Raw genomic sequence first — 27,288 nt, 5'->3', positions numbered from 1 at the left:
AAGGACCCCAAGGGGCGAGCCCCAGGAACGCCACAACCACCTTCATGTCCAAGGACTGCTCGGAAACGTCCTGTTTGAATCATCCCCTCTCCGGCCTGGGCTGCCTGCCATGTTGTTTGCTATTTTTAGCTCCCCAATGAGGAAGGAAATGGCTGCCTAGTCTTCCACCTGTGAGACCCAAGGCTCCAGAGCCCCCTGATTCCTGACTGGGGAGACGCTGCCCCAGCAAAAAAGAGGATCCGCTGACTCAGATGGTTTTATATTTAGCCAATGGCTCGGAAGTATGAATGGTGCACGACGATGAGGAAAAGGGGGTGTGAGGGCCTCTAATGGGGGCGGGGAGGCAAGGTCTGCCTGTTTCTCAGAGAGCAGAGGACATTTCTGACTGCTCACACCCCAGCAGAGGTCCGGGGCTTGAGAGTGACGGCCTGCGGGAGCACCTGGTCCAGGAGGAGACCAAGCACGAGCACTCCCAGGGCCCCTGTGGCTGTAACCATAAGGGCACTACTTACCAGAAGTGTTCAGCAGGTTCGTTCTGCCAGGGGTAGGCACCTGAAGCTCTGAGTGGCTGACCCGGAGGTCAGGGCCATCAAGGGGGCCTGGGTCATCCGTCTGGCCTGCAGGGGAGGAAGCAATTTCTGCCAACACCTCCAGATCCTTCAGGATAACCTGGGGGAGAAAAGCAGAGGATGAAGGACAAGGGCCTCTGGAGAGCTGTGGTCTGAGACAGAGAAATGCCGCCAGGGGGTGTGGAGGGGTCTAGAGAGGGTGACACGCTGGTGAGAACCACTAAGATTACAGCTGTTGACAGTGCTCAGAAAGTTCTACAAAAGATACAGATTGAAGAGAACACAAATGGGCAGAAGTGAGGGCAAGGGGAGGAAAGAAGCTGGAATCTGAGGTGTGGGAATAAGCTTTCCTATGACCACTCCTCTTTGGTCCCCTGAGCAGGGACCTCAGAGGTCCCCAGGAGATGTGGGACTCAGGATGCCGTCTGTGCAGGGACACTGACCACGCCCCAATGTCGACCTGTGTGGAGGACCAACGGTGCCTTCTAGGCCACAGCTCGGCCCACCACCAGGCTACAGAATAGATCTTTCTGCAGAGGTGACAAAGGCCACCCTCTACATTCAGAACATGACTATGGGCTCCAAGACTGGGGACTTCCTAACTTCTAGACACACTGTTCAATTCTCAGCTGCCTCTTTGATGTTCATACACAGGCCTGACCCCCACCTGCCGAGTTCTTCCAAGGAAAGACAGTCAGAGTTGAGCATGGAGAATGGCAGAGCGAGCTCTAATCAGTGCTGGGTGTCACCAGGTTCCCCAGCCCTGCCTCACAACCCCAGGCCCTCATACCCTTAGACGCTGCCTCCTCCACATGGCACCCACCTCCTGCTCTTCATGTGGTATCAATACCCAGCAGGGTGCTGCCTCAGCAGGGCGGTGTGTGTGTGTGTGTGTGTGTGTGTGTGAGAGAGAGAGAGAGAGAGAGAGAGAGAGAGACAGAGAGTGCGGTGTGTGTGGTGTGTGTAAATGCACAGCGCACCTGTCCCAGTTCTACCTCACCATACTGCAGGGAGGGCTGCTGCTCCCTCCTGCCCCCACTCATCTCTGCTCTCGAGAGGAACGTGCCTGTCCTGGCACAGGTGTGGCCCTGGGACCATCCTCGTACTCAGCGGGTGCCCAACAAGCATCCACTGAGTGGATGATGACTGCCTGAACCTGGGCCAAGAATTACCATGGCAACTGAGGGCTGTGGTCCTGGGCCTGTGAAGTGACACAGAGCACCAGTGGATGGGGCCCTGGGAGATGGGCTGAGTGTGCCATGACAGACCACCTGGCTGGAATATGGGGACAATGGTCAAGGTAAGGCTATTCCAGGGCTTCTTGTGGGATGGTGAAAATGTTCTGGAGTTACAGTAGTGATGATTGCACAACCTTGTAAATATGCTAAAAATCATTGAATTGTATATTTTAAAGGGGCAAATTTTATCTCAAAATAAATAAATAAATAAATAAATAAATAAAGCTACTACCCTCTCTTCAAAGCGGTTCCTGTCTCCTGTGAGCAACATGCCAGTGCCTCATCCTGCCTGGTCCCAGGTGTCACTTCTGGTGTCCCCTCTGCCAGCCCTGGCCCTGCGTCTTCTCCCAGCAGCACAGCATGTTCAGCACTCAAGTGCCCCGCAAGCTGGTGGTCTCGCTGTCATCCTGCCACACCGGCCTCATCCCGGCTGGACACCGCATGCACTCACACACACAGATGTCATCTCGCACCTGACTACCTGCACACTTCCCTCCATCGCCTCCAGGCTCTCAGCACCTCCTGAGCCCCCGCTGGGCCAGGGGCCAGGGCTGCAGGTGAGTCCCAGGCGCCTCAGCCTGTGGCCCGTGGCCTGACGGGGAGACCCAGAGCCTGCCCTTCCACGTACAAGTAGGTGCAATTTTAGAACATCCCGGCTGCTGGGCCTGCAGGGGATGTCGCATCCATGTTGGCTGAAGGTCGGGGCTACTGAGCAGCCAGGACAGATGGCAGGAATGAGCACTTGCCCCTGTGCCCAGGCCAAGAGCTGCAGGCCTGGGTGGGTGCAGGCCCCAAAGTGGAGAGGCCCAGGCCATCTGCTGCCCAGAAGGCTCTCTACTTCAGTGATGGCATAAAGTGGACAGAGAGGGAGGGGGTGGCATGGGGGAACAGACAGCGAGGTGGTGACAGGGCGGCGCTGCATGGTAAGAGTGGCCTGAGCACAGGCCATACACTCAAGATGCTCATCTGTCCAAACAAGTCACTGTCTAAAGGGCAGGGAGGGGAGATGAGACGTGGGAACCAGGTGGGGGAGTGATTCACTCATATTAAACTGAGGCAAAAAGCAAGCCAACTGTGTGTCAAGAAGTTAAACAGAGTCACCAGAGGTACACGTCCACCCCTAGTGTTACCCAAGAGGGCCAAAAACGCGTCCACACAGGACCTGGGTAGAAATGTTCATGGCATCTGTGTTCATCGTGGCTAGAAAATGTAAACAACCCTAAGGTTCCTATGTGTTTTCTTCCGATACCGGGTGGGGGTCCTACAGTTCAACTCCATTCTGATGCCATCTAGCTGGAGGTAGCGTCAGAACCCACATGCTGAAGGCTCACTCCCACAAGACTGCCTGTCCCCTGCTTGAGACGCCAGCCACAGATCCAGGGTGTCACCTGTGCTTCTGATGACCGGCTACAGATGAGAGGTTCCCATGACCTCCTCTTCGGGCTCCATTAATTTGCTAGAGTGGCTCATGGTACTCAGAAACATTTTACTCAGTAGATCACCGGTTTATCATAAAAAGATGTAACTCAGGAAGAGCCAGATAAAGAGACGCACAGGGCTCAGTATGTGGGGAGTGCACAGAGAGCTTGCACGCTCTCTGGGGGTGCTGCTTGCCCCGAGTGTCCATGTGTTCACCAACCCGGAAGCTCTTCAAACCCCATCTTTTGTTTTTTTAAGAAGACTTCATTACATGGGCATGAGGGATGACATGACTGGCTGTTGGCAGTTGATCTCCAGCTCCTCTCTCCTCCTCGAGGGTCAGATTGAAAGTTAAACCCTCTCAACACATGGCTGGTCTTCCTGGCAACCAGCTCCCATCCTCTGGGCATCCAAGTCACCTCACTAACCTAACAAAAGACACTTTTGATTTTCAATCCTTAGGAAATTCCAAGGGTTTTAGGAGCTCTGTGCCAGAACTTGGGATAAAGACCAAATATGTATTTTTTTCTTTTTTTACTATGTATCACAGTATCACCCACCCTGATGCCCCCACCCTGAGTGGCCCCTGGGCCAGGCTGCAAGGGGAGGGGAGACTGGAAGAGGCAGCTTTCCCCACTTCCAGCTAGATTTAATGTTCTCACTGCTGTCCATCTGTCTTTGCAGAGTCACCTGCTCCAGGGATCCGGGAGTCCACTTCACACACTTTGGTCCCCAAACCGGAGCCCAATAAGCTATACTGGGCTTTGTGGTCAGACAATCCTGACTCCCAGTCAGTTAACTTAACCCCTCCACCTCCTCCCCTGACATCTACTGAGCATCCACGGTGGGCCAGGGCCTGTGTTCGTGGGATGAGATGCGAAGCCAAACAGGACGGCCCTGCCTCTCACAACAGCGGCCCTGGGGAGACAGGCGGTAAACACACACTTATAATGCAGCGCATGTACAACCAGAGGCAGCACTTTGGCCTGTGGGGATGGGCAGACTTTAGGAAGTACGTGACCATCAGTTTGCTGGGGGCAGACGAAGGCATGGAAACCATTCTCTTAACTACTATAAGCCTTTATGGACACAGACCCAGAATCCCGTGACACATTCCAGGAACCTAAGCTTTGATCTAGCTCTGGAGTGGGGCATGGGGCTGGTGCGAGTGTTAAAAAGGAGACAGCAGGCCCAAAATGGAGTCACTTGGGCTAAATCCCATGTCAGCAAACCAAGATTTAATACCTAACTTAATTGCAGTTTCAACCTTTAAAGGAATGTAACCTTTGTCCAGGCAACACGGAATTACCTGTTCAGCACCAGTGAGATAATCCTCCCGGCAGACCCCTTCCCCTGCTGGTCCCATTAGGAAAGTGACCTTGCCTGAAACAATGCATTCTTGTAGCCATTTTCTTTCTCCACTCCCTTCCTGCCTTTCCTTTTCCACAGCTTCTTTCTGCTGCTACATGGGGATGCTGCCTGTTTCGTGAATTGTTGAATAAAGCCATTCTGATCTTTGAATTTACTCAATTGAAATTTTGTTATTTAGCAGGGGGGCATGGCCAGAAATCAAGTGTTAGCCATAGGTAGAGGCAGGTCCCCAAGAGCTATGGCCCAAATGGGTTTGAACTTGGTTTTGCAGGTGATGGGGAGCCTGTTTCCTCATATGTGCCAATAGAGATTTGCCCTTAAAAGGTTGCCATGAACATCATAGGAGATACTCTATGCTCCCCTTCTGTTATGAGACTTTTGGTTCCACAGCTGAGCCTCGTCAGTGGTCCTGGCTCAGGGACTGGGCAGAACAGCAGTGTGTATTCGAAGGGCTTCACATTTCATTTCTCCACTAAAGAGAATGTGCATGGACATCTTGGTACCACCTCCTCCTGCCTCACGGGAGAGCAGCAGCCGGCAAAACTGCCTATTTTACATTTTGAATTCTCTTATTTTGGGAAGTTTAACACCAAATGGCAAATGAATGCAAATTACACTTCAATTGCACAATTAAAGCTGGAACTGTTGTCTACAGGTTCCTTCAGTAATCCCAGCCACTCCTCTAGTGCTTACATATCAGAAGATTTGTCTCTGGTCCCCAGGGACTGGCAAAAATCTGACAGACAGCCCTGCCTGGAGCAATACCACGTGTACTCGTAAGTGTGTGTGCGCGCGCGCACGCTCACGCTCGCACACGTATACAGCACACCTTCCTGGTTCTTTGGAAAGGGAGTTGGGAATAGCACCACCATCTCCTTCAGCCTGCTAGATGTCGGGAGAGGAAGGGGCTAACAAAATGGAGGGCAAGGAATGGCTTGGATTGACAGCGGGGAATTTGTGGGGAGCTACTCCAGGGCTGCTGTGCCATCCAATACAGCTGTTGGCTCTCTCCCAGCTGACCAGAAAGTCCCATTCAGCCTAGGGGATGGACTTGAGGCTCGGTGGCAACAATCCTGACAGAGGCCTAGGCCAGGACTCTGCCTCTGCCCAGGGAATGAGTGGCCCAGGGAGACAGTGTCAAGGTAGTGGCGGCGGGGGTGGGGTGGGGTAGGGGCGCTGGCAGAGAGCAACAAAGACCAAGGGGGAGCCATGATCCGCCCTCCGGCTGAACCTGGCTTTGAATCTCTGTGCCAGGCCAGAGCTTTGGTACCCCACCCCTCCTGGAGACCCCTTGGTCTGTGGACAAGCAGCTCTGGAACAAGGACAGAATGATCTCAGCAGCCTTGCTTGCGGGGCACTGGCTCAAGACCTGGACGAAAGGCCCCCAGTGATAGGCCCGCTGCTCAGCCTCTAGAGATACAAAGTTAGTCCCCTTCCAAGGAGGAGGCTGGCTGGGCCCAAGCTTGCACTGGCCTATAGTCCTGGCTCTGAGAATGAGGAAAGGCTCAAAGAAAGCAGGAGGAAGCCACGCCAATTAGTATGCACTACACAGCTTTTTGCAAAATGAATATAAAACACTTGTGCTTTCTTTTTGTGTGAGAGAAAGAGGAGGGAGAGGGAGGAGGGAAGAAGGTTACAAGAAAGCAATATTCTGCAGGGGCAGGAGTGCCTGCGGTTGCCATGGCAACGGGGGGGGTGGTTGTGGTGGTGGGGGAGAGGCACATCAGCTGGTCCCCCATCCTGGAGTGGGGTGAGCCGTGAGCTGGCCCTCGGCAGAGTGAAAGGGTCGGTGACAACTGGGTGCAGAAAACTGACAAAGCAACTCTGAGGGGGAGGCCTGGGCTGGGGGGGGGGGGCCAGCACACCCCTCTGTGTCTTGGGGAGCAAAGTCAAGGAGGCCAAAGAATTCCTGAGAAAGCCCTTCCTTCCAGGAGGTGACTTGATGCCAGCAAAGGGGATATTTCAGTGTGGGAGGAAAGTCACCATCTGGATGGGGCCACTGCAGGCTGTCACCCCCAGAACTCCAGCAGGCCGAAGACGGACTCTCTAGGACGGCACTGGTTCCCTCCCTTTTTATTCCTCTGTTCAGGCGCTCCCTGTCCCAACACCTTGTCTCCAGAGTGGTCACAGTGGGAGGCTCCCTTCTCTCTCTCTCTCTCTCTCTCTCTCTCTCCTACCCTGGCCGGTCCTGTTCCTGGCTGCTCCTTTACCACCCTAGGAACAGCTGGAGACCCAGAGCTTTACAAGGCCAACTCCCTAGGCTGGGAGTCTGTCCTTGCCTCCTACTGAGGCTCCTGGACATGAAGTCCCAGGGAGAGGCACTCAGCAGATGCTGAATACATACTTGCTGACCGGCAGCGCCAGGCAGGAAATGGAAGATGGATCGTTCTGAATAGCTTCTGCCAAGGGGATGGATGGAGAGGCCTCTCACTTCACTCTACCCACTTATCTCCAAGAAACTTTTGTCAAAAGTTTGGCTAGGCCCATGGTCAGCTGATTAGGCCCCAGATGTCAACTGGCTCAGCCTTCCAGCCCCATGAGGAGGGAAGGAAATCCCCAAGCTGGGTCCTTTCTGGTCCTAGCCAGAAGGAAGCCACAAGAGTGTTTCCAAGAGACACAACTAGGTGCTGGCAGGATCGGTGAGTTCAGGTTAAAGGCCTTGAAGGCTAAGGGCCGGCCTGTGTGGGCCACTGCCAAGGCTATCTGATGCCTCTGCTGGGAGCAATGGGGTCACAGGGCTGTGCCTGAGATCTGGGTCAGGCTGGGCTGCTCTTCAGTTCTTGGGAAGTGGAGCTGAAATTAAGTGCAGAGGCACTGCGGCCAGGCATCCATGGAGCCTTGGGGCCCTTTGCTTCCTGCCATACAGAAGCCTGTCCACTTCCTTCACAAGGGGTATAGGCCCAGCAGGGCAGGCCTCTTGAGTCCCCGATCATGTACAGAACAGCTCCGTGTCTTGTGGAATCAGCTGGGGAACTGACCCTCGGAAACCAGGTCGCTGTTCCCAGGAGGCACCCCCTTGGGGTGCTGAGGGAGGCACGGGACCTCCCATGGGCCCCAGAGCAGTGAACCAAGAACGCTCTGGAAGAAGGCACACAGCGGCAGCTGGCACCAGAGCTGGAGGCTCCTGCCCTGGACACAGAGTAAACCGGAGCTGCAGAAGGCGGCAAGCAGGCCCTGGCCAGGCCTGGGAAAGGGGTGGTATTCCCAGAAAAGCTTTTGGCTACAGTGGGGTCAGAGCGGGCCAAGCCCAGCATCTCCTGGGGGCTGGGTCCCTCAGCCCTCTTCAGCAACAACAAGGAAAGCACTGCCAAAAATTTAGATTTCGGGGTGGGAGAGAAGGACTGCTTGGGCTCGGATCTATTTTATTTTCCCATTGAGAAAACCATTCTGATTAAGAACCTTTTAGGTCTTAGTTAGGTCTTAGAGCGAAAACAATTAAAACAAAGAAGGATTATACCTTGTTTTTTTTTTTTTTTTTTTTTGGTCTGACGTTGAACACACGCTCACAGGGATCAAGACTATTTTCTTTTCTTCATTTTTAAAAAAATGTTTATTTTGAGAAAGAGAGGGAGAGAGCTCATACATGCACACATGGGAGGGGCAGAGAGAGAGGGGGACAGAGGACCTGAAGCAGGCTCTGTGCTGAAAGCAGATGACCGGATGGGCGCTCAAAATCACAAACCGTAAGATCATGATCTGAGCCAAAATGGGATGCTTAATGGACTGAGCCACCCAGATGCCCCTTCTTTTTATGTTTAATAAACTCTGAAATCCTTCCTGAAGTGCCTAGTTCTGTGCCACACATGCGAAAGACCTGCACCCAGTGCTCACTGTTAAGTTCCACTAACCGTGACAGCACCGTGTGTGTCCTGACAGCTTAAAACCATTCCAGCCTCCAGCCCCCAGAGAGGGGAGGAGAAGAGAAAAGCCAGCCTGAGAAAGACAACCTGGAGACCAGTTCCCAAGTCCCCCCAGTGCGGCCCCTCGCCCCCGGGTCTCCCTCCTGGTGATGCCAGCCATCGCTCGCCTGCATCATGCCAGGCCCCCGCCCGGGGTGGGGTGCACTCTCAGAGTCACACATTCTCCCTGAGAGTGAGCCAGAGGCCGAGGAAGGGCCTGCTGTGCTCCAGACAGCACAGGAGCAGCACACGCACACCGTCAGCACTCGGTTACCAGGTGATGAGCCGAGGGGCCAGCTGTCTCCGGGCAATGGTCCATGGCAACCGGGAGAGCGGCACAGGGCTCTCTGTCTCCTATGCTCCTCCAGGCCTCCGCTTAACCCCAGCGTACTTGCCAGCTACAACACACCCTGCCCCGAGGAGGCGGGTCTGCCCTGGCAGGGCCAGGGCCCGGCAGGGTGGGGCAGGCCACAGGGGTTCAGCTCACCGTCCACTGTCTCTCCTGTTTGTTCGCTTTCTCCAGAAATGTTTCTGAGCACATCCTATGTGCTGGACACACCCTCCGTCCTCCCAAAGTGGGCTGAGGGCTATGGGAGAGTGGGCGTGCAAAGAATGCTGTAATGACCAGATGGGGACCTCTTTGATGTGCAGATAGGAGGGGTGGTGTGTGACACACAAGGCTCCACGAAGCATCTAAGCTGAGGTCTTGACTAAGTTACTTCACTTCTCTGAGTTTCAGTTTCCACTTCGGTGAAGTGGGGGATAGATACAACAGAACCTACTCTGGAAGGGTTGCTATGGAGATATGCTAAGGTCATGCACACTCGAAGATGTCCATCCAGCACAGGGTCTGGCGGGCAGCAAGTGAATGGAAAAATACCAGAACCCAGGTAACCAGGCCCAAACTGAGAGAACAATTCAGGGGGTCTGGGCTGAGGTCTAAGCAGCTGGATTTTAAAAAGCTCCAGAGGATTCTGACAGTAGCTCTTGTCTAGATGGGCTCACTGTGGGGCTACCGTCTGGGTTGCTGGACCTTAGCCTTTCTAGGTAAGATTACCGATCACTTCCTGAGTTTAAGGGGAGACGGGCTGGGGGTAGTCAGTCAGGCCCAGGGCCAGGCAGTGTGCTCACCCCTGCAGGCCACTCAGCCCTGCAGCTTTGCAAGAGCCCCAGTCCCATTGCAGGGGGAGGTGGTCCCCAACTGGTTCCCTTTGTGGGATCCCTCCTGCACTGCTGGGGCCTCCACCGGGGAAGCCAACCTTCCCAGTCCAACCTCTGCCTTCATAAGGAGCCCAGGTGCACCCAGCAGCAAGGCCCCTGCCCCAGTCGTGTCAACCCGATACTGTGCCGGCTTTGGCTCCTCACCCGCACATCAGGGGAAGGCATCCAGAGAGAAATCCTAGACGCTCTGAGCACCCACACCTGCCTTCCTCAGAGCAGAACGCTGCCAAGCCAGCTGTGGTTGTCTGGGTCCCCCTTTACCCGAGGCCTTCTCGCCAGGCGCAACAGGAAGTCATCATGCCGGTCCTCTCTCCTCCCCGGCAAGGATTTGCTGCCTGGGCTCCTATGGAAGACCAAATCCTCCCAGGACCCCTGGTGTGGACTGCTGGTGCCTCGTCCAGGCGGTGGGAACCGGCTGGCCGTCCCTGGAGACTGTGAGTGGAGCCAAGCACTCTTCCCTTGCCGCTTTCTCTGCCCGTCCCTCCCTCCTCTCACTTGCAGGAGCCCCCAAAGGAAGCTGCAGCATCAGCCGCAAGGAGCCATGTGGATAAGTGCCTTGTGCCCTTGGCATGTACCCTGGAGGAGCTAGGGCAGGCTGGCCAGGGCCCCAGCTGACCTCCCCGGGTGTGTGTGGGGGGACTCTCGGCAAGAGTTCTGGGCCCCTGACATGGTGCCCCTCGGTTTTCTGGCTGGTATCTGACCTGATGGTGTGACCTGACTATAAAGGAATTTTGGGGACAGAGGTGGGGGTGGAGGAGTTGTTTTTGTTTTGGAGAGTGGATGGAATGAGAACCGGACTGAAACAAACACTGAGGCAGGGATCTCAGGAGGAGGAACCAACCCCTCTTACGGAAGACGGTCCACTCTGAGCAGGCCGCGTTAGTATTCCAGGGAGCGGGGTCAGGACCACACAGCGTCAGAGCTGGACAGGACGAACCCAGACCAGGCCAACTGCGTTCGATGGCAGACAACGGGGGGTGAGGGGGTGCCGTGGCCTTGCTGGGTCCCACAGCGAGTGGGGCAGCGTGCGGCAGAGGCCCGCCCTCCTGTTGCTCTCCGGGCCCCTTCCCACACTGCCCTCCACCAGCTGCCAGCCCCACTCCTTCTGCATACGCCCTGGGAGGGCGAGTGGCCCAACGGGGCAGGTCAAGGTTCGATGCCCAGAGAGAAGGTGCACTCGGAACTGATGGGGTAGGGGGTGGGGGTGGCCTCAGTGAAGCGGTGCCTCCATCCTGGCAGGACCTATGCCACGCAGTGAGGCCAGCCCTTATGTACTTTTGGATGTTCCAGAATCGCGCGGACCCAATGTCTGGCTCCTGTATGACTGTGGAGAAGTTATCCTCCTTGCCCCTGGAGCTCCTCTTAAGTCAAAACCGGGATAATGAAAACAACCGCAAGAGCACCAAGCAGGCTCATCAGGACAACGGAAACGATGTGCTCTCAACACTGCATCTGCCCCCATAAACTCTGCCTTCTATGCTCTCCTCACAGATGCAGGGGGTCTGAGCCCAGCAGCCACTGTGGATTCTGAAGGCAGCCAGTGGGGGAAGGGGCGGGGGGGTGGGGGAGACATTGGATGGGCGGTCATCCCCTCTCTGAGCTGCCCTCAGATGAAGGGGCTCCAATGAAGCAGAAGTCCCCATTTCTGTGGCAACCACTGAGAGATGCCCAATTTCACTAGCAGCACCCCTGCGCTGGGACAGGAGAGCGCAGCCCTGGTCATTTGGGACTGTAAGAGGAAACCATGCGGATGATCTCAGCCGGGGGCGTCCCTCTGGGTGAGACCCTGACGCGGAAGGCCCTGTTGTCACTAACCAAATCCCTTTATTTTTTTGAGATTATAAGGATTTTTAATTAAAAAATTTTTTTTTTCTTTCATGATTTATTGTCAAGTTGGTTTCCATATAACACCCAGTGCTCATCCCCACAAGTGCCCTCCTCCATGCCCATCACCCCCCTTCCCCTCTCCCCCACCCTCCTCAGTCCTCTGTTTGTTCTCAGGATTCAAGAGTCTCTCATGGTTTGCCTCTCTCCCTCTCCCCCACTATTTTTTCCCCTTTTCCTCCCCCATGGTCCTCCGTTAAGTTTCTCCTGTTCCACTTATAAGTGAAAACATATGGTATCTGTCCTTCTCTGCCTGACTTATTTCGCTCAGCATGACACCCTTTAGTGCGATCCACATTGCTACAAATGGCCAGATTTCATTTTTTCTCATTGCCATGTAGTACTCCGTTGTATATATAAACCACATCTTGATCCATTCATCAGCTGATGGACACTTAGGCTCTTTCCAGGATTTTAACTTTAAAGTGGAAAAGCCTAGAGCAGCCTGGGGCTCCCTGCCTCACAGGTCTGGACACTCCTGAGGTGTGCTATGGGGTTGAGGACAGAGAGGTCCCGGCTGTCCTGGACTGCGGTACATCACAGCTCTTGTGGGGTCCCCAAATCACTCCTTATACCCATCCCCACTACCCTAGCCTCCTAGGTCATGGCTGTACGCCTCACAAGGTAAATGGGCTCCTGAGCAAGAAACTGCACTGCCATAAACAATGTCCTCACAGTGCTACCTTGCAAGTTTTTGAGAATAGTGGTTCTCATTCTTTTTATCTTTTACGTCAGCCACATCACATGAACCATAAACTGCCTTCAGCAACTTCTCATAGTTACTCTGAGACTAGGGGAGGAGGAGGGGGCACTGCTCCTGGGTTGAGAATCTCTGCTCTTAAGTGTTAAGGACACGTCAGCTCTGAGGGGTGAGAAGACTCTGGGGAAGGCACCTCTGGAGGCCCCAGCGGGGTGTGCCCTTCTGGATCTCCCTGAACTCGGAGGCCTGCGTCTAAAGGAGGCTGTGGCAGCCAGAGAACCCAGGCAGGCTCTCTGCCGCTGATGCTGTTCCTCCTCTCTTCCGGGAGCCAGGCAGCCGGCTCCTCCCTTCCACCTGCGGTGCCTCGAACACCGCCCCCTGACTTGGGGCAGACAGCTTCACCTCAGGGGTCCTGGGGGTGCTGAAGGAGGGGTTGGGACGGGGAGAAGGTATAGAAAGGGGCATCAGTCTGCTGCCCATTGTCTTCCCTTGGTTTTCCTCTGGCCTGGAGACGGACAACAAGCCCCCAGTGGAGCCCGCCCACCTGGCCATCTGCACGGGGTCAGTGTGGTCCTAAAGACACACAGGAGAACAGAGGACAGAGACCAGCTTCTGTTCTGGCTTTTGCTGCCAAAGCTGGGGCAGGAAGGATGTGAGGGAGAAATAGCCTATCTTCCTGATTTCCACGTGTAGCTTTGCCATTTTTTATGGAAATGATTTCCAGCATCAGGAGCAAAAATTTACCTTGTGCCCACCTGTGTTGGGTATTCTATACCTATGACCTCATTTCATCCTGGGAATGCAAACCTGGGAGGGCACTTCTACCATTATTCTCGGTTTTTAGATAAGCAAACTAGGGTTCAGGGAGGTCAGGTCATCTGCTCGCAGCTCAGTGTCAACCAACTATGAAGTGGTGAGCCAGGGCCGCATTCCTGGACCGCCTAACCCCTAAGACCGTGCAGGCTCCAGTGCTACCTGAGGGGAAAACGTTACCGGAAAGGGATGCCACTCAACATCACAACAAAATTTAAAATACTGAAAATAAACTTCTTAATGAAGATGCCCTACAAAAAAGGCCCGGAGGCTTTGCAAAATGACTTAATGGAAACGGGATGAGCCCTGCTTCTGTGTGGGAGAGTTCAAGGCAGTGAAATGATAATTTCTGGCGAAAGCACTTGTAATGACAGATACGTAGTTACAATGGGCCAGAATCTGGTCGGAAGCTTTACGCTGTCTCTTTCAACAATGCTCTATGAGGCAAGCGTGGACATCATGTGCCCCATTTCACAGGCCAGAGGCTCCAAGGTCCCTGGTGAAGAGGGTGAGAGCCGGAAGCCAAGCTCAGGTCTGGGGGCCAGTTGTCTAGGGTGCTATGTTTTTGTTTTTTTGTTTTTTTTATTTAAAAAAAAAATTTTTTTTTAATGTTTTATTTATTACTAGGAGAGAGAGACAGAGAGACAGCGTGAGCAGGGGAGGGTCAGAGAGAGAGGGAGTCACAGACTGAAACAGGCTCCAGACTCTGAGTTGGCAGTCAGCACAGAGCCCGACGCGGGGCTCGAACCCACGAACCGCGAGATCATGACCTAAGCGAAAGTCGGACGCCCAACCGAGTAAGCCACCCAGGCGCCCCTAGGGTGCTATGTTCTTTTAGGGGTACCAGACACCCCTCCTCTCTTCTAAGACTGCGATTTATTTTTTAAAGTCCTGCATTTTTGTTCTGTGTAAGTAGACTTCAGTTTTTACAAAGTTCTAGGTCCACGGTAATAGTGAGCAGAAGGTACAAAGATTTCCCACATACCCCTGCCCTTGCCCCCACACAGCCTGTCCCGAATGGACATTCCCACCACAGTGGTACATTTGTTACAATCAGTGAACCAGCACCGACACATCAATGTCACCCAAAGTCCATGGTTTACTTTAGGGCTCACTCCTGGTGCTGTCTATTCTATGGGTTTGGACAGATGGACAGTAACCCATTATATCCCAAGGATTCTGAGTGCAGGGTGGGACAGGGGTGGGGAATCAGGATGGTCCTGAGGCCCCTCCTGGACCAGCCACACACACCTTCAGGGATATGAGAGGAGCTGTTGTCCTCTGGTGCTCAAGGGCGGAGTTCGCTCAGGTAGCTGCAGGCTTAGGAGGCAGGTGACACCCGGCATCTTCTGGGCAGGAGAAGCAGGCCCACTTCCCTCCCAGGGGCCAGCAGGAAGCTCTGAAGGGCATGCACCCTACATTCCACGCTGCTGAAATCAGTGTCGCATTTTCACTTAAAAACATGTAATTGGATCTCTAGCTAATGGGGGGGGGGTTGCTACTCTGGTGCCAAGAATATTAATTTGACACCTGCAAATTCTTTCTGACCGAAGGGATTTTCAGACAAAGCGTGCAAGGACCTGGTGATACTGAGGAAATAGCCACTTATCCTGAATAACGGAAAAGCAGAAACAACTGAGGATGCCAGAAGGGCAGGGACTAGCAAGCTATCACTGGAGTAGAACTGAGAAGCAATGGCAGGTGAGACAATCCAGCAAGGCCACTGCCCAATGGGACTACGGAACATGGTGGTGGGGCAGAACTAGGTCTCTGAGACTCTGCCTCTCCCTGTGCCCAGCTCTTGCATTAGTAACACCCAGGTACACTCTGTTCCCTGAGGCCAGTGGTCCTCACCAAGGGTGAGGAGCATGTGAGTTTATCACAACCATACTGGGAGAGAAAAATATTTGCAACACAGGATGACAAACTGAATGTCTCCAATATACAAAGAGCTTCTATAAGTCAATAAGAAAATGGGACAGAGGGTCTGGAGGCTGAAGCTTTTGCAGATTTACACCCCTCTCCACAGCACATTGAGAACTGTTCTGAAGAACTTGTGGAACAGGAGAAGGTGGCTAGAAATGGGGACGACGATACAACTAAACACAAGCTCCCCATCTCCCGTCTGGTTCTAGTGTGGGTAGCTGGGACCACGCTTGGTGGAACATAGGTATGATGGTTAAGCGATTAAGAAAATGGGCTTCGGAGTCAAAGAGATCTGGTTTTCAGTTTGGCCTCCTCACTTCTTAGCTGTGGGTGAGGTATTTTACGTCCTTCAGTCTGTTTTCTGAACTGCAAAATGGAAATAATACCAGTACTTTCCCAGAGAACTGTCGAGGGTTCGCCAGATACTAAAGTCAAGTGTCTAGCACAGTTCCGGGCACAGCAATGACTTCACACAAGCTGTTATTACTGATCACCCAAGACAATGGGCTAACCTGTGCCTTGAGGCCCCTCGGCTGGATGTAATGTGGCTAAATTCAATTAGTGAAGGAGGCTCTGTGAAGCCGTCAATAGGAAGGCGCCTCTCCCCACCAGTCTCGCTGTGGTCTGATTTGACTGAATGCACTTTCTGGGTCTTAAACCCCAGGGAGCTCTGATTCGAGTTCAGTGCTGTTTGGAAACACTGGGAAAACCTACCACAGAGCGATTTCTAGATATCCTAGGAAGGAAGGTCCAGGAGAGGGAGACTTTGTGTTGTCTGTGGCTGTATTTCCATTGCCAAGGACACAGTATGCCCCCAAGGTTGCCAAAGAGACTGGGCAGGGGACACTTAGGAATGTGATCTGGTCAAGAACCAGGATGGGGCAGAATCGGGACTCACCACTGATTATCTTGGTCCCCACCTCCCTCCCCTAGAGAGGAGAAGGCAGCGACTCTCCGCTCCTGTTACGACAGCCCCCCTCCAGCTCCACAACTGTCCCCAAGAGCAGCTGCAATCCTCTCCCAGCAGAGGCCCACAAGATGGGCCCCAAAGCTCTGACAACATTTGGCACTTCAGCAAATCGAGTTTCCACAGCCGCAACCTGAACAGAGCTGTTTAATGGACTGCATCTCCTCCTGCTCCCTGTAAACGCACATGCACACAAAAACCAATCGCAGGCAAAGAGAGCTGGATGGGATTAAACAACTCAATTTAAAGGATTGAAGACTCAGCTGCTTCCAGCGAAGTCCTAGGGAAGGAACCAATCAGCAAAGTTGTTCTCTTTCTTTTTGTATTGAAACGAGAGCTGTGCCCTGAGTCACCCTCAACTCAGGCAGAACCAGGCCACGTCCTCCCGGGCCCCACACCGCAGTGGGTGCTGAGGGAAAGGAAAAGAGAGGGCACGTGTGTGCATGTGTGCGTATGAGCGGGGCAAGCAGGAGGGGTCAAGGGCAGATTCCCAGACCATATGTTTTGGATGTTTCTGGAAATGTGGAGTACCTCATAGGATGCAGAGGCGGATACCTGGCCATCTGATCTCTTTTCAGCTCAGGTTCAAGAAAGCAAATTCAGGCTGCAGGAAAACTACCTTGGGCCCCACACAGCCTGGTACCAGCCTCAGGCGCCTCATGCACAGGAAACCGTAAGCGATATCGCTCTCCCCTCTCCCCAGGCCCCAGCTCTTGTCCACTCCCATATTCCCAATGGGCAGATCTGTGGGTTCACATGCCCACTGCCTCATGCGGGCACACAGCTCTGCCTGGGGCCCACAGCTGTCTGGAGCCCAGAAGAGGGAAGGAGAAGGACCAGACAAGGTACAGCTTGTCAGCATCCGACAGGCAGCCTGCAGCTGGTATGGGTGAAGGGAAGGGATGCTACTCTGGCCAATGGCAACACCCACCAGCAATCCTGCCCCGAGGCTGGGAGGCAGGGGGTTCTTGAAAAAGCACCACCTTAGGCTAACAGCCGAGGATAGAAAGCTGCTGAGAATGGGGTGGGAACAGGGGCAGCCCCCAGAAGGCTGAGAGACGCAGGGCGCAGCTCTCCTTCCCTTTCTCTGGGCTAGCCTCTCCCTTCTGTTCTTGGTGACCCCGACAAAGCAAAGCTTAAAGGGCCAATTTCAAGCCAGAGGTCAGAATGGAGTCTGGCTAAAATGAACAGACCACCACAAGAGCTCACAGGGCAGCCAGCATTGCCTGGCCCAGCACTCAGCCCTTTCTGAGCCCTTTCTCTGCCCCACTGAGCAGAGAAGGCACCAGACATGCGACTTGCTCATGGTCAGGCAGCTAGGCAGGGCCAGACCTTGCCTTCAGGCGCCCAGCCCAGCCGAGCTGCCCACCACCACACCCCCCATCTTCTATAGATGAGCCAGTTTCCCCCCGAGGCAGGCGTCCTCACTGATACACTGACCCACTGTTCCTCAGAAGGGCCGGCAGAGGATGTCCTTGTTCCCAAAGTCAAGAGCATTAAACACAGCTTTCCCTGTAAGCAATGTGCCTTTCCCTGTAAGCAACTTTTTGGGTGCTGATTTAAGAGAACAACAAAACAAGCACCTCTCAGCTACCAGATCCAATCCGTCAATCAAAAGGGGAGCCTTGGGCAGCCATGCTCAAAAGGAAGAGGGCGCGGGTGACCTACCTCGTCAGATTCATCCGATAACGTCTGAAGCAGGATGGGGAAGAGGCTGTCTGTGTGCCGGAACATCTGGAGAGCAGAGAAACCGGGACACCCATGAGCTTCCCCACCCCAGCTCCACTACTAGACTCGACGTGGACAGGGTCGCAGGGCACTGCATGGACCTCCCCCGCACCCTCAGGGCTCCTCAGGCATCTTTCACTTCTCTGCTTGTCAGGGTTTTCTAGAACTGCAGTCAGCAGAACCCTACCAAGCATGGGGAGCCCCAGAAAACTGAGATGGACCCAGAAGCAGCCCCCAGCTTGGACAGGCCCATCGGGCTGATGGGCCCAGGGACTCACCTTCCGGGGAGTCTTGATATAGAGGTGGTAGAGCCATTTTAGGACCGCAATCCTAGTCATCATCCCAATGGCCATGTCGCTGAGGTGGCAGTTCAGGACCTGCACGATCCCATCAAGGTGGAGGGTGACCGGGGCCCTGTCGGTGCTGTGGGTGAGACCGGGGAGGAGAGCCGAGATGAAGCCCGCTGTAGCCTCCTGCCAAGTTGCAGCGCTTCTGGCTTCGCAGTCAGAACCGCACGTGGCCGCACTCTCGGGTGCGGTAGCCAGGAGCCGGCGGGCGGCACGCACCCTCCGCGAGGCTGGTGGAGGCTAGTTTCACCCCTGCGGCCTTGCTCCTCCCTCTCCAAGGCTGCAGCTGGGGGAAGAGGGCCAGTCTGCTGGGTGCCCACCTACCTCCCCAGCACTGGCCTGGCTTGTACAGGAGAAAACCTCTTTGATGTCACTGAGCTGGGCCCCAGCAGACCTCAGGGATGAAAAACCGTTCAGCATCCTCAGGGCATTCAGTCTAGACCCTTTGTTGATAAAACAAAACCCATGGATCCAATGAGTCGAGAGGAAAGCCCTGAAAACACTGTTTAAGAGCCGAAAGATTTTTCGTCAGGCAAATGAAGAATATTTACCCAGTAAGGACAGGGGGCAGTGGCTTTAGATCTTGCCATATTCCGGGGCACTTAGCACAGGGTTTGGCTTGGTTGAGAAGCCTTGAGAGTTGCCTGTGAAGGTGTAACAATCTCATCTGAGTCAGGGAGGAGGCGACACAGCCTCTGCCTCTGAGAAACAGCTTGTTGGAATTGGACTTTGCTCCAGTGCGGCACAGGTTCCCTGGCCTGGGGCCCTGGTGGCCTCCAGGCAGAGAAATGTCACACCGAGCAGCCCTGAGAAGGTTGTATGCTGCCAGGACACAGACACAGCCTTCTGCTCAAAGCATGGTTCCCATGTAGAGGCTGGAATTTTCAGGGATAGGGACAGCATGGGCAGAGAACCTTAGGATGCTGGGGAGGGGTTCCCTTCCTGCGACATGTCACGCTGTTTCTGTCCAAAGGTGTCACGACAGGTGCAGACCAGGGACTGCCTTTCCCGAGGACCCAGGCCAGGCAGTTCAGTTGCCTGTCCATACAAAACGGTCTTGCGTGGTATTTCTAGGCTGTTCAATTATTCATTGGCAGCAGGAACTCGATGCCGGTGCTTTCCTAATTTGCCTGCAGCCTCTCTGAAGTTCATTTGATGTGAATTCCTAAAGGGACCCATTCTCAGCTCTGTAACTGCTAAACGGAACTGCTGTTTAATAAGGTTTGATGATTCCCCATGGTGCTCGTTTAGGGGTGAGAGTGGGCACTTCTATCTTCGGGTCGCCAGAGGGGCCAGGGGTGTGAGTGACAGAGCCCAGCAGCCCTGAGCCTCTGGGCGGGGCTGCCGCTGAGATTTCCACAGGAAGTCATGTGGCTGGAAGTTCTGGGGTCTTCTGAGAACACCTAAACACCTAGGTTCTTTGCTAGCCTAAGACAGACAGGGAAACTAAAGCACAGACAGACAAGTTCAGGGTGGCAAACACAAGCTCCCAATCAACCTCTTCATCAGTTTCTCTCTTATTGTCTGATAGAAATAAATGTGAGTCACATATGGAATTTACATTTTTGAGTTTTCTACTCAAAAGTAAAAAGAACCAAGTAAAATTTTAATGACATATTTTAATGAATCTAACATACCTGAACAGTATCCTTCAACATGAAATCAATATAAAAACCAACACACATATCACTTCATATTCTTTTCGGTGTCCTAAGTCTTTGAAATCCAGCATGCATTTAACCCTGATGGCACACCTCTGTCCAGACTAGTCACACCGCACATGCCCAGCAGCCCCAGGACTCTGGCTACTGCCATGGACAACGCGGCGCTACGGTGTCAGGCTAGCAATCTATCCCAGGGCTTCCCGAGCATTTTCGTTTCTCCTCTGACAACTTCCTAGGCACTCCCTCTCCTCCCGCTGCTGACCAGGACTTACTGCCTTCTGTCCCCAATCCTGGTGGCCTCCCACCTGGCTCCTGCCAGCACGCTGTCTCAGCTCGTCGCCTTGAGAAGCTAGAGAAGCTCCAGAAGCCCACCTGCACTCCAAGGCCTTCACAGAGTAGGAGCTCAGGAAGCTGTGAGCAATGAATGGACGCCGCCCTGTCTCTGCCTCTTCTGTCCTGACCTGGTGAACCCCCGGTCCACAGTGAGTCCCTTTCCCCGGCAGGAGTTGCGGGACATTGCAGCTCCCACATGGGGCCAGGGTGCCAGGACTCTGTGCCTGGCAGGCCACCACCACTTTCTTAACCGAAATGCCCCCTGCCCCCCCCCCCCCCACCCCCGACACACACACAGCAAGGCCTTGTTTTCACTCCCCTGGGGGCAGTCAGGACTGGACTAGCCAGCAAGGGCTGTGGCCTAAGCTGCCGGTGGGAGGAAGGCAGTGCCAAGTCCAGCTCCCCCGACCCCACCCTGCAAATCAGGTCCAGAGCTTACCCGATCAAGAAGGGGTGGAGTGAGCAATTTGAATGTGAGCAGTCTGAGCGCAGAGTGGCCTCATCCACCACACAGCACTGCCTCCTAATGGGCCAGGCTCCGGAGAGTCCATTTCCAATTGTCCCCTGGCAGCGGCAACAGAGTGGCGGGGGGGGGGGGGCACTCCAAACCCAAGTGGCCCAAATAGGGCCCCAAGATGCTAGACGGCCCTGGGTCAGCTGGGCTCCTTGATTCATTGTAGTCCCAAGATGCTTCCAGCCAGCTCAGTGTCTCTACTGAGGGACAAATCAAGGGCCAGCCCATGGTGGCATCTCCCCCCGGTGGCACTGTGTCAAGGCCAAAAAATGAAAGGTTTCACGGAGCAGTGCGCAAGAACTGGCAGCATTCTGTGCACGAACATTCTCCGACTTTCCCCACAGCAGAAGTTGGCGACGGCCAACCTCCCCACACACGGGCACCTTCAGATTGCTGGTGAGGCAGGTGTCAACTTCAACCAACCAAGAACACCACAGCTAAAAGCGACCTCATGGTTCAGGTAACTCAATCCTGCAATGCACAGATGAGACAGTACGGAACCCGTCCAAGGCCATGTGGTCACGCACTAAAAACTTATTCCCTGAGCTGGACACACTCTTCCTGGGTCTCACTTCCCTTGGCTGGCTGGAGGAAAGGCTCAGGGGAAGCAGGAGCACCCCAGGGCACCAGGAAGGCTGCTCTTAGTGCCCACTAGCTGTGGGGGAGGAGCTCTCAGTGGCTCTGCTGGGTGGGGGCGGCTGCTGTGTGCAGGGCTCCGCATGTGCTCTGTGGGGAGCCAGAGCTCTGTGGTAACCGGGCCCTTCCTAGAGAGGGCAGGTGGCATGGGGTGCTCAGTTCCTGAGCTGCTTGCCTGGAGTCCGGATGGAGAATCCTCTGCCCTGGGTTACCTCACCCGAGGGCAGAAGCAAGCTCACTCACAGTTTAAAATACATTTCTGCATCGGGTCCAAAACGTCTAGACTAGTCACTCCTGGGGGCTTCTGAGTTATTTCAAGGTGTCTGCAAAACCCCATTTTTATGAGAACTGAGCATTCTCATAAAGCAGCTCATAACTAATGTCTTACACATATATGTATGATATTTTCCAAATGCACAGTACTACTGTAGCTATTAAAATAGCGATTTAATGGGGCACTCGGGTAGCTCAGTTGGTTAAGCGTCCAACTTTGGCTCAGGTCATGATCTCACGGTTCGTGGGTTTGAGCCCTGCATTGGGATCTGTGTTAACAGCTCGGAGCCTGGAGCCTGTTTCAGATTCTGTGTCTCCCTCTCTCTCTGCCCCTCCCCTGCTTGTGCTCTCTCTCTCAAAAATAAATATTTAAAAAATTTAACAAAAAAATAGCAATTTATTAAATAATACTTCTGAGACTACCATAAATAATGATAAATCCCAGCGGTTCTCTCTGGGAGGCAGCACTTCATTTCTGTAATGTCTAACTTTTTTTTTAATGTTTATTTTTATTTGGGGGGGGGGGAGAGCAGAGAGAGGGAGAGAGAATCCCAAGCAGGCTCCACGTTGTCAGCACAGAGCCCGACACAGGGCTCGAACCTATGAAGCCTGAGCCTGAGGGGAAATCAAGAGTCGGACGCTTAACTGACCGAGCGACCTAGGCATCCCTGTAATGTCTAACTTTTCATGGTTCTCATATGTTACATCTCTAATCAAATCAGAATGAAGATAAATAAAAAAACTGTTTCTGAATTCAATGTTGATTTTTATAAAGTATGTTTACAACTTTTTTTTAATCTACAGATGCTAAAAGTTGGGAAGCACCAAATTCCAGATCCTTCTGTTTGCCTTTATGTAGCCAGTGACCTATACCCAATGTCACTGATGACACCCCAGTCTTTGGCAAGGCCCCAGGCCTGAGGGCGGAAGCCTGTGTACACGGTAACACCTGTCTAGGGCTCCTCTGTCAGCTGGGCTTATGGGACTCTCCCAGTGCAACCAATAAAGGTCACACCAGTGGGCTTGGGGCTTAGACAGGTCTAGCCTGAATTCTAACCTGGCCACTAATTCTAACCTGGCTGAGTGACTTTGGGCAACAAGTTAACCTCTCTGGGCCTGTTTCCTCATTTGTAACATTGGGATAATAATCAGGTTCCTATAATAATAATTATAGCTAAAACGTGTGAAGTGCTTTCTCTGAGCTAGGCACCATTCTATTCTCTTTACATATTCAACTCATATAAGCTTCACACCTCTAGGAGGTAGGCACTATCAGTGCACCCAGTTTACACATGAGGAAACCAAGGCAAGGAGGGGTTAAGCTGCTTGCCCAGGGCCACAGAGTCGGGATGTATGTCTGGGGGGGTTGCACTCCACTACGCAGAGGATTCACGCGAGATGAGGGCAGGCAGCGTGTCTGGACAGTCACAGGGTGGGTGCAGTTTCTTGGTGATCCTGGAGGAGGCCTTCTTGCTTGAGCTCAGTCCCCCTCTGGCAGCACCTGCTGGAGGAAGCCCGCCCCCACCTTACTGTCCTCAGCTGCCACCTCCAACGAGTGTGGGGCCCAGGGCCCAGGCACCCGAGCTCAGCTTTCACGCCTCTGACGGCCGCCCCCCTCTCTGGCTCAGCTACAGACTCAGAGTGGCAGCTGCCACGAGGACATAACCACTTGTGGGAGAAAAGAAAGCATGAGACAATTTGCTCTTGGTTATTTAATTTTAAAAGGGTAGGATCTGGCATGGGCTCCTGAATGACAGGTAGACAACAAAACCTGGTTCCAATTAGGCAGTTCCCAGCCTCAGACTCTAGACCCGCCCCAGCAAACGGCACCCCTGCCTCCCAAGTGAGGCAGTGAGAGTCCTGCCCGTCCGCACGGTCAGTCAGTGATATCCGATCTCTGCCTCCTCTTAGACTTTTCACCACCTCCTACTGCCACTCCCGTGGAGCAGGACAATACCCTGTGGCCTAGACAACAGTGACAAGTCCATAACCGGCTTCTCTGCTGCCACTTTTGTCCCTCCCGCACCCACGCTCCCTGGGGCTGCCAGAGGGCCTTCCGAGTCACAGGTCTGTGCCAGACACGGCCGCTTACAGGCAGGCTCCAGTGGCCTCCAGGACAAAAGCCGGGCCCTCTGCAGGGCGCGTCTCCAGCACCTGCCTGCCTCCGGACCTCTCCCCCAGCTCCAGGATCCAGGATCCAAACCTGCCTCCTTAACCACCCTGGGGGTGCTCACAGCCACGGGGCACACAGCCCACGACTGGCCCACTCGCACACCTGTGCCTCCTTCCACCCCAGTGTGGGAAATGCCAGGATATCCTGAGTTGGCTCAAGCCCCAAATCTAGAAGTCACTCTTTCCCTCATGTCTCTCCTCTCATTCCCTCAAACCCATCAGCAAATCTGGTCAATTTATCCTTCAAAACAGGTAAAAAAAAAATCTCTCCAGCTTTCTCCATGTTCTGCCACCTCTTCAGGCTGAGCCTCCATCCCTTCTCATAGGGCAGCAGCCGCTGGCCCCCGAGGTGGTCCTGCACACGCCTGACCCCTCCTAAGTTCCTTTTCTACACAGCAGCCCCCAAGTCTCCTGTCCCTCCTCAGCCTTGAAATGGAATTACTACTACTAATGACCCCATGGGATTTAAACAGCAAAATCCAATGACATGACACAACACATCTGGCACAGCCAGGCCTAGGAGGCACCCACGGGGTGACCACCCTTGTGAGCCACTATTCCAGTGAGCTTCAGCTTGGGCACCACGGCACACCCCCAGCACCCTCGGAGTCCCGTCGCAAGTCATTGCCCTTCTTCTGTTTTTCCGCTAGAGAACTCAGGGTTGGGGACCACACTCAGGGGTCACATCTTTACCTTGGAACCTATAGGGCTGAACCCGGGCAGGTACCCTGGAGTATATGACAACTAACAGGATGAGTGAATGGATGCTTACTGCCTCTCACTCAAATGATTAGAAGAGGCCCCAGGAGCAGTCCAACATTTATAATCAGTATTCACACACTTTGAAAATCCCCACAGAGGCTTTAGAAATAAGAATAAATGAAAAAAATGATACAAAAGGAGGAAAGATTCTAAAGATCTGGGGAGAAAAGAAATCTCCTGGGTGTTGAGTACCTATTTTCTCATCATGAGTGACAGGCTCCCCAAGCCCCAGGGTCAGTGTTGAGATGAAAGAAACCCCTCATAGGAGAATGCCATCCACTGCAGTCCCCCAGATGCTAATTCCACCCAAAGACAAACTGACACGGGGCAAGACCAGGGGCCGCAGGGGACAGGGACAGAACGTGATCATTCCCTCTCCACTGGATGTTATCACCTGACTACAGTATGTGGGGAACTGTGCGGAAGGGAATGAGCTTGCTGCTTGGCCTGCACTGCCCCCACGTGGAAGGCTGCGCTATGACAGCTGACCTGGAGCCTGGGAGAGGACAGCTCCTGCGATTCTCGAACAGCCTTCTCCTTGTCAGTCTTGTCAGCCCCACGTTATCCCGACGGGCAAAAGCTCTGAACAAAGGTGTATGCACGTGTCCCCCTATAGCCACCATGCATTGATTCTACTTTTACACCCCGTATTTACTGACATCCAACAGCTTATCTTTGTCCTTGGGGACAAGGTTACCTGTCCGTCAGAACTAGGTGGGTTGGGTTTGCTCAGTGCTCTTCAGATCCCCATCAGGCACCCCCTGTGCCCCCTAAGCAGAGTTTGCCTTGGGTCTTAATTGCAATTTGCTGCACCCAGTAAAGATCTAGGCTGCTTACTTTCTAGAAACACCTCTGGCTGGAACAAACCACTTACCTGGCTGGTGTGAAGACGCTGATGCCGCTACTGAAGCTGGAGTCACAAGAACCATCAGGGCCTCCTGGGGACAGTGAGACGAACAAGGTGTCATGCTACAGGGCTGCTGGGGTTTTCTGAATGAGCACGATGCCTGACACAGGGACACAGACTCTCTGTCCCCCCCACCTGGACTCCAGCTCTTGAAAAGGATTATATAGCTCATGAGCCCTGAGGACCCAACGCCACCCACTCCCCAAAGCTTCTGGGATAGCACCCATGCTTGTGTTTAGGCACAGTGATCTCAAAAGGAGAAGGGCACCAGCCCTGAACACATCTGGGAAATCTCAGAAGGGACTGCTGGCCCGAAGGCAACGGATCTTAAAAATGACTCCTGGGATAGTCAACATCATCAGCCATCAGGGAAATGTCAATCCAAACTGTGTGGGGAGACGGGGTGCCTGGGTGGCTCAGTCGGTTAAGCGTCTGACTTCAGCTCAGGTCATAATCTCATGATTCGTGGGTTCGAGCCCTGCATTGGGCTCTGTGCTGACAGCCAGCTCCGAGCCTGGAGACTGTTTCAGATTCTGTGTCTCCCTCTCTCTCTGACCCTCCCCTGCTCACGCTGTCTCTCTCTCAGAAATAAATAAAACATTAAAAAATTAAAAACAAAACAACAACAACAAAAAACAAACTGTGAGGGGGTACCAGTTCATACCCACCAGGAGTGGTGGGGAGCATGTGGGGAAAACCCTTGGACCCTGCTGGTGGGAATGTAAAATGGTACAGGGGCTTTGGAAAACAGCCTGGCATTTCTTTAAGGGCTCAACACAGTTATTACCCTATGACCTGGTAATTCCACTCCTAGATATATACCCCAGAGAAACGGATGTTTATGTCCACCCCAAAACCATACATCATGTTCATAGCAATCCAAATGTCTATCAACCGATGAATGGATAAATGTGTTATAGCCATACAGTGGGCCATTACTGAGCAACAAAGAGACAAAAAGTACTGATGTGTGCCACAACATGGATGAACGCTGGAAATAGGCCAACGGAAAGAACCTTTTAGCCGTAAAAGCTTGCATTTGTGAAATGTCCAGAACAGGTAGATCTTTAAAGACAGAAAGCTGAACAGAATATTTATTCTGAAATAATTTTAAATTTATGAAGTGTTGTAAACATAGTACAGTATTCTGTTTACCCTTCACCCAGCTGCTCCTAACATCATACATTATCAAACCAGAAAAGTAGCACTCACACAAGATTATTAACAAAACTATAGACCTAATGTGAATTTTGCTGGTTTTTCCACTTATGCCTTTCGTTCCAGGATAGAATCTGGGACCACGTGTTGCATGTGTTGCCCCGTGTCCTTAGTCCCTGCTAATCTGTGACGGTTCTGCAGTCTTTCCATATCTTTCATGAATTTGGGATCACTGAAGCCCAGTCAGTTACTTTGCAGAGTGTGTTGCCGCCTGGGTTAGTCTTGCGTTTTCTCACAATTGGGTGGGGGTTACACACTTTTGGAAGACCACCAGCAAAGTGACGCACCTTCTCAGTGCATGATACTAGGGGTAAGTGATGTCTATCTGTCTTGGAAGTGATGATGACCTTATCATCGGACTGTGGTAGTGTCTGCTGGGTTTCTCTACCCTCAGTTACTACTTTCCTTTTTGTAATTAATGAATTTCTTGGGGGAGATATTGGAGACTAGACAGATACCCAGTTTTTTTCCTCAAACGCTTCCCTACTGATTTTTGCATCCATTGGTGGATCTATAATAATATAAGGAGAAGCGGTCCCTTCCCATCCATCTATTCATCCACATCACTATGGGCCCTTGTATACATATTTTTTTCTGTGGATTACCAATGAAAACTATCATTATTTATATAATGTTGTTCAAATGGTGCCAGCCTTGGCCTCTTAAAAGTTTTAAATTATACAAGTAAAACATATTCTCATTCTAAAAATTTTATTTTTTTTTTTTT

At 53.0% G+C, this 27,288-nt stretch overlaps 1 protein-coding gene across 1 annotated transcript in view; it reads right to left on the bottom strand.

Annotated features, from left to right (window-relative positions):
* Positions 1-27,288, bottom strand: part of VAC14 (VAC14 component of PIKFYVE complex) — a 100,100-nt gene that overhangs the window by 50,478 nt on the left and 22,334 nt on the right. The window contains exons 10-13 of the mRNA XM_039223175.1: positions 25,311-25,374; positions 18,014-18,158; positions 17,676-17,741; positions 513-669 (exon numbers count right to left, since the gene is read on the bottom strand). Coding sequence (XP_039079106.1) covers positions 513-669; positions 17,676-17,741; positions 18,014-18,158; positions 25,311-25,374 — 432 coding nt within the window. The remainder of the gene's footprint in view (positions 1-512; positions 670-17,675; positions 17,742-18,013; positions 18,159-25,310; positions 25,375-27,288) is intronic.

The sequence above is a fragment of the Hyaena hyaena genome, unplaced genomic scaffold (genome assembly GCF_003009895.1).
Source record: "Hyaena hyaena isolate Hyena2069 unplaced genomic scaffold, ASM300989v1 scaffold_18, whole genome shotgun sequence".
Lineage (NCBI taxonomy): Eukaryota > Metazoa > Chordata > Mammalia > Carnivora > Hyaenidae > Hyaena > Hyaena hyaena.
This window is presented reverse-complemented; position numbering and strand designations above follow the sequence as displayed.